The 7,989-nt window shown below is 42.0% G+C and overlaps 1 protein-coding gene across 1 annotated transcript; it reads left to right on the top strand.

Moving 5' to 3' along the window:
* Positions 1–3,218: 3,218 nt before the first annotated feature.
* LOC129845676 (uncharacterized) lies at positions 3,219–5,834 on the top strand. Its single transcript, XM_055913550.1, has 2 exons — positions 3,219–4,782; positions 5,531–5,834. Exons 1-2 carry the CDS (start codon positions 4,290–4,292, stop codon positions 5,782–5,784), a joined length of 747 nt encoding a protein of 248 aa, XP_055769525.1. The 5' UTR covers positions 3,219–4,289; the 3' UTR covers positions 5,785–5,834.
* Positions 5,835–7,989: the final 2,155 nt, after the last annotated feature.

The raw sequence follows: 7,989 nt of genomic DNA, 5'->3' as shown, positions 1-7,989 counted from the left end.
ACGTGGTGCGGAGACAGATTCTCGCCACGCCACCTGGTAGGAGCGACCTGTCAGGTAGGACGCAATCCAAGCGTGGGCCGCGCCGGAGATGCCCAGCTCGGAGAGGGTGGAGAGGAGGATCTGATGGTTCACAGTATCAAAGGCAGCCGATAGGTCTAGAAGGATGAGAGCAGAGGAGAGAGAGTTAGCTTTAGCAGTGCGGAGCGCCTCCGTGACACAGAGAAGAGCAGTCTCAGTTGAATGACTAGTCTTGAAACCTGACTGATTTGGATCAAGAAGGTCATTCTGAGAGAGATAGCAGGAGAGCTGGCCAAGGACGGCACGTTCAAGAGTTTTGGAGAGAAAAGAAAGAAGGGATACTGGTCTGTAGTTGTTGACATCGGAGGGATCGAGTGTAGGTTTTTTCAGAAGGGGTGCAACTCTCGCTCTCTTGAAGACGGAAGGGACGTAGCCAGCGGTCAAGGATGAGTTGATGAGCGAGGTGAGGTAAGGGAGAAGGTCTCCGGAAATGGTCTGGAGAAGAGAGGAGGGGATAGGGTCAAGCGGGCAGGTTGTTGGGCGGCCGGCCGTCACAAGACGCGAGATTTCATCTGGAGAGAGAGGGGAGAAAGAGGTCAAAGCACAGGGTAGGGCAGTGTGAGCAGAACCAGCGGTGTCGTTTGACTTAGCAAACGAGGATCGGATGTCGTCGACCTTCTTTTCAAAATGGTTGACGAAGTCATCAGCAGAGAGGGAGGAGGGGGGAGGAGGGGGAGGAGGATTCAGGAGGGAGGAGAAGGTGGCAAAGAGCTTCCTAGGGTTAGAGGCAGATGCTTGGAATTTAGAGTGGTAGAAATTGGCTTTAGCAGCAGAGACAGAAGAGGAGAATGTAGAGAGGAGGGAGTGAAAGGATACCAGGTCCGCAGGGAGGCGAGTTTTCCTCCATTTCCGCTCGGCTGCCCGGAGCCCTGTTCTGTGAGCTCGCAATGAGTCGTCGAGCCACGGAGCAGGAGGGGAGGACCGAGCCGGCCTGGAGGATAGGGGACATAGAGAGTCAAAGGATGCAGAAAGGGAGGAGAGGAGGGTTGAGGAGGCAGAATCAGGAGATAGGTTGGAGAAGGTTTGAGCAGAGGGAAGAGATGATAGGATGGAAGAGGAGAGAGTAGCGGGGGAGAGAGAGCGAAGGTTGGGACGGCGCGATACCATCCGAGTAGGGGCAGTGTGGGAAGTGTTGGATGAGAGCGAGAGGGAAAAGGATACAAGGTAGTGGTCGGAGACTTGGAGGGGAGTTGCAATGAGATTAGTGGAAGAACAGCATCTAGTAAAGATGAGGTCAAGCGTATTGCCTGCCTTGTGAGTAGGGGGGGAAGGTGAGTGGGTGAGGTCAAAAGAGGAGAGGAGTGGAAAGAAGGAGGCAGAGAGGAATGAGTCAAAGGTAGACGTGGGGAGGTTAAAGTCACCCAGAACTGTGAGAGGTGAGCCATCCTCAGGAAAGGAACTTATCAGGGCGTCAAGCTCATTGATGAACTCTCCAAGGGAACCTGGAGGGCGATAAATGATAAGGATGTTAAGCTTGAAAGGTATGTATTGTATTCAATCATTTCGAAATGATCACTTCCCACTGGGCACATACATCAATTCAATGTTTATTCCACGTTGGTTCAACGTAATTTAATTGAAGTTTATATATATATATACATATATATAAATATATATACATATTTATATATATACATGGATATTGTGTCACGGGGAATTTTAAAATTTGCAGTCAATTTAATTATGTTTTCATGTGCCATGATTCTGACATTTGACATATGATCCTCATAGGATTAGGCTACATAATTACAGTGGTGCAGTAAATGTAATCTCAATTCAATACGATGAGCATATACTGTACATATAGCCAATATAGCTATTAAACCCATGTTCAGTGACTGTAATCTGTGACGCAAGTGGTCTAATATGTTTGTGACGTTCCATGGAACCCAAGGTATTGTTTAAAACTAGATTCTGATTGGCTTGCAGGTCATTCTACAGTGTAAATTATAAATGAAAACGTGCTTTTATATCAGTGTTACAGATTCACAATACCGAGCGTGTCTCAACCCGTACTGCGCTTTTATCTGCCTAAAGGTATCTTCAAGCACGACTGGATAGGCCTTTTGGATACGCTTGTTCAAGGTAAGGATATGCGTCAAGCTATAGCTTTAGTTCCGAACAGTAGTTCCGTTCCAGTCAAGTGATTCATTCTAAAAGTGTGTTGTTTTGACTGAGCAGTCCAATGGCCAATAACATGCATAGATTATGTATTAGGCATTGCACAAGTCAGTGTCTAGGTCAGAATATAAAGTTGCTACTTCCATCAACTCAAGTTACTCAATTCAAGTGATTAATTGTAAGATTGACTTGTTTTGACTGTCAAAACAAATAACTTTGATGGAATATTCCAAATTATAACGGCAATTATGCATCACAAATTCACAATATTACTTGTATTTCAATGATTCATTCAGGCTCAAGACATAAAGTCTTCTGAAAGCTGTGTAGCAATCATTCCATTGCTGACCCATAGGATGGTAATCATGAACACGATTGGCTTAATCTAGAATCATGGATACCTTTCATGTGAGTACACGTAACAGTATAACTTTAGTACGTCCCCTCGCCCCGACCTCGGGCGCGAACCAGGGACCCTCTGCACACATCAACAACTGACACCCACGAAGCGTCGATACCCATCGCTCCACAAAAGCCGCGGCCCTTGCAGGGCAAGGGGCAACACTACTTCTAGGTTTCAGAGCAAGTGACGTAACTGATTGAAACGCTACTAGCGCATACCTGCTAACTAGCTAGCCATTTCACATCCGTTACATACACACACCATATATATATATTTTTTTTACATATCTTAGAAGGAAGATACCTCAATATCTGGAAGCACGGTCTCATGTACAATTGTTAATGCTATCTCTGAAATGTCTAACAAAATGTTGACTTGATCGTTTCATCAAGACCTTCTCATCACAAGTTGGAACTAGTGGTCAACATTATGCAGCCATAAATAACATGGACAAATATTTTCATGGAGGACTGCACTACACTTCTGATGGGTTTAAAGATTGTATTACATTATCTAAAAGTGAGAAAGTAAACCCCAGCTGTTATTCTTTTCACAGGGAAGGACAATCCCCATAATGCCATGAATGTTTGATTGCTGAACAACCATAGATATGTTTCCTCTAATTTGGCTCCCGTTCCTCCAACAGTGAGCAAGACCTGCCAGCAGAGCTCACTGGAGCAGGGAGACATCCCGTCATCCTTTTGGCGCCTGACAAAGTACACTTTTTTTCTTCTAAATAACACTATAGTAACATCTTCTGCACTAAGTTACATTTCGAATAAGATTGGTGTTAAGTGAGAAAGAATCCTAAAGATGGTCCAATGGGCATGGTCTGAAGCCTCTCGTCATCTCAGTATGTTGAACCGCCTGATTTCTTGCAGGCTTGAGATTCAGATCCTGCTGAACGATGTTAAGCATTCGATTAAACACATGCAGGGGACGCTGAACACCATGCAGGGGCAGTGTATTTAGTTGCAGACTGCCATGTCTAAGGTAGTGTCAGAAGAGTCTCAGATACAGAAGAATAAGTCTATGATGGTATGGTGATAATGATTGAGATGGTGATTATAATAATGACTAGCGGTACCCCACCCTACGGGCGGTAAATCATTGGATCTGATTATTTCAATTCAATGCAATTCAATCTTTCAGGACTGCAACCATAGAAATACAATTTATTTACACTAATAATAAGCTATTGTCAACTTCCCGTCTATGCTTATCTTGCTCATTGCTCACTGTCAATTGCTGACTGTTACCCTATGTGTGCATCTATTATTGATTTCTCACAGAAAAATATTTTGGTTGCAAATGGACCTGGGGCCATGTAAATAATTGTTAGGCTTCTCATTTTGAATCCACCCGTGGCAACTTGTGTGACCATAAAAGTCTGTGTGCGACTGGGCACAGTAAAATAATTTGGTTACTGACCTGCCCTACATCATAGAAGGCCCTTCAAGTCGGAACTAGCAAATTCTGACATTTCTGACTCGCGAACTCGTTATGGAATGATGATTTCAAGTTACCCACTTGTGAAGTATCAGAATCAACCAGTAGGAAGCTCTACACTGATAAGTTACATTCATTTTAACTCTGAGGTTCCAAGTTTCCGATGGCATGTGAATGCGAAGATGATGCTATCATAAAGTATTTGATGTAAGTATGTAGGATAATTACCACAATTGCCATGGTAATTTTGAATGTTCAGTCAGTGAGCATTATGGGTAATTATCCTACATACTTACATCAAATACTTTATGATAGCATCATCTTCTGTAGTAACAGTGTCATTCCAAAGATCCTCCAAGCATCAGGCCTCATCCCTGAAGAGAGGGAGGACATCCTCCTCACAGACAGTGTCTCTGCACAGAGGGAGGGGATTCTTCCAACAACTACTGTCACTATGCAAAAGGAGAAGATCCTCAGAGCATCAGGCCTCATCCCTGCACAGAGGGAGTTGATCCTCCTGAAGGCCAGCGTCCCTGCACACAGGGAGTGGATCGTCCCAAAGGCTAGTGTCCCTGCAGAGAGGGAGGAGATCTTCCTCACAACCAGTGTCCCTGTGAAGAGTGGACACAATCATCCACAACCACCTCCCATCATCCCCATGGTGGCACCACTGTGGAAATGGGATGGTGGAGCGTGTACTCCACCTGTGGATTTCTATTCCAAGAGAAGAGGTCACTTAAACTTACCTAATTAGTACAGAAATTACCATTGTGATAGCATGAGAATTAGCTGTGATAGGTTAAATGTATGGCTCATGTGAGTGTATATCTGTAATACTTTCATGCATTTTCTACATAACAGGTTTAGCTCCATTTTACTTTGACATTTTAGTAATTTAGCAGATGCTCTTATCCAGAGCGACTTACAGTAGTGAGTGTATACATTTTCATACTCCAGTGATATCTCCAGGATTTCACATGGATTTTTTTATATTTGCGGATAAATATGCTAGATTTTGCAGCAACAATTATGACATTTTGCATAGCAATATGCAATTGTTTTGTCCAATTTGTTGCAAAAATGCGCTGACAAGGGAAAAAACTGTGTTGACTTGTAGCTTGATTGAACCATATTATGCAGTAAATGTGCAGTGATTGGTTGAAATTGCGAACCCTCTTTTTGTACTGTGCTAATGGGTCAGTTCTATGCGATAATATTGTGATGATGTGACTATGTTATGCAGAAATAGTTTGGTGATTGGTCAAATTTGTAAGCCCTCGCATAATATGCAGGGAATTGTTGATTTTGCAACCAAAACAATGTGATGGCAGAGTCCTGGAGTAACCTCCCAGTTATCCCTGTGACTGCGTGTAGGTTAAGATTGGGTTGTAACAGAGTATCAGAGCGAGACGTTTCTACCTGTCAGCTAGTAATTGTTCTGTATGAGCAGAGTGGCCTGACTTCTCCCACTTATTACAGATGTCCGACTTAGATATGTTGAGGATCTTGCTATGATGTCCATCACCAAGCCGGAACACTCCAAGGCCAACCCTCAGTGCCAGACTGGCAGCCGGCCGGTGGCTGAGCCCGAGACCCCTGCTGTTCACAATAACAGTGGAGGCTGGCTCAGCTGGGTCTTTGGGAGTGGAAGAGTTAATAAGAAGGAGGTTCATCTACCTGAGGACAAAGACAGATCTGTAAGGAACTGGTTATTAACACTATATTCTATGTAGAGACAATTGAGTGGATTAAAAAAAAACTATTGCGGCTTGATTCACATTGCTAATATCTTCTTTCTCAGATTGTCTGGGATCCAAATCTGCACAGATGGGTTAACAAAACTGAGCCCAAGGCTGAGGTACACACTTAAATTCAATGAAATTAAAAACAGTGAACAACCATTGTATTTTAACTGTGATAATATTACTAACAATTTGGAAAATGTGTTGATGTTTTTTACAGAACAAGTGTGTACCACCACCTCCACCGATGGGGACATATGGATATCAGGGGAACACTGGCAGTGTCCCCAAAGGAGTGAATCCTTACTCTATGAAAGCAGGTGAATATTGCTTTAGAATACATGTGGTTTAACCAAGACTGTCAGCCGATCATAGATGTCCCTGGTGGTCTCCTGCTAATGTTACGCCCCTGAAAAAGGGGAGAAAGAATCACGAGTGATTTTTATTTTATTTATTTTTTGGGAGGGGAAATAATTTTTATTTTCATTTCACATTCAAATACAAAATCAGTGCATTACGTTGTACAAAATGGATTCATAAAAACAGAATCAAAAAGTAGTGTAACAATATAACAATAGCAAAACTCCTCAAAAAAGTGCTGTTCTGCAGAACCTGACCAGTATTATTACATTCAAGTTTAACATGCCTCTAACAATCTCCAAAAAACAATACAAATAATTCTATAAATATAAACATATACCAAAGTGAACTCTGAATAAACTTTAGTGTATATCAAATATGTACAAAGGCTTAGCCTACATTTCAATTGGCTCTAAATACGTCTACAGTGAAGGGTAAATCCCTTTCCATTTCTGTTATACTGATACAATGCCCCACTTATGTATTTCGAATTGTATTCTTTTCCAAATGTCCTGTTTTATAAATTGAACTAATCCCGTCGGTGACCACTTGAGGGTGTCATTGACCGCACCACATCTGGCCTCCCAAAGTTTGGTCTTGATAAGGGACACCAGAGTCACTAATGCTAATAATTGCACCCTTTCCACATTTTTTAGTTCAAATTTGGCTATCCCTTAGTAGAGAGATTACCCCCTCGCACATCGAACCTCCCATATGCCCCAAACCAAATATACCTCTAAACACTTCCAACAGATGACATCCAATTAAATCCCCAAAAACTATGCAAAACTCTTTAGAGAGCCCATCCACTCCTGGTACGTTGTTATCTTTCATGCTCTTCAGTGCCATATAAATTTCATCTAATTTCAATTCCCCTTTTAATTGGTCTCTAATATCAAAAGGTATCTGCACATCCACGCATTTTTTTAAAATTAGTCCCCTTCTCATAATCAATTGTTTGTTTTTGAAATAGCTGAGAAAAGTGATGTGTAGCGACACCAAGCATGCCATCTCCATCCTCAACCATCTCCCCATTTTGGTCCAATAAAGCAGTAATAATCCTCTTACCCCGTGATTTAATTTGTTTGAAAAAATGTGCAGAGCACTTCTCATAATTTTCCCATTTATCTTAGTGACTTTTAAAAATGAAGTCAAGCTTTCTTTTCAAAAAAGGCATGCTGCTTTTTCTGCAGGATACACAATTTGTCTTTATCTAATCCACCACCATTCAAATTACCTTGGATGTGTATATCTTTTAGTTCATTCTGCAATTTATAAAATTATTTGTGGGTATTACTTACTTTGTCTTTGCAAAAATTCTGAATAAAAATCTTGATTCTTAATTTTGTGCTCTCCCACCACTCTATGACAGTAGAATAAAACGGTTTCATAGTTACACAACACTGGAAAAAAGACCTACATCTTGTCTCAAAAGTTGTCATGTAAAATGCCGTTATTAATTTTCCAATAACCTTTTCCAAATTCAATTGTTTTTAATTCTACTGTCACATACAGGCAACTGTGGTCTGAATAGAATACCGGAGTGACGCGCGCAGAGGACACGCCGAGTCCACGCGGAACAAACAGATCATCTATACCGCTCCTCGCTCCCCTGCTGTTTTCCCAAGTGAAACCTGGATCATCCGCATGCGCCACTCTATAAGTATCAACCAAATTATATTTACCTATTAGACTTTTACAAGATGCCCTCCTAGATTACCTCGGCCATATGATACATTAAAATCTCCCCCCATAAACACCTGTCTGTTTGTCATAAAAACAGCGTCTAGGTCGTTAAGCATTTCCCTCCTTTCCTTGGGTGTCGATGGTGCATAT

The sequence above is a fragment of the Salvelinus fontinalis genome, unplaced genomic scaffold, assembly GCF_029448725.1.
Source record: "Salvelinus fontinalis isolate EN_2023a unplaced genomic scaffold, ASM2944872v1 scaffold_0337, whole genome shotgun sequence".
Lineage (NCBI taxonomy): Eukaryota > Metazoa > Chordata > Actinopteri > Salmoniformes > Salmonidae > Salvelinus > Salvelinus fontinalis.
This window is presented reverse-complemented; position numbering and strand designations above follow the sequence as displayed.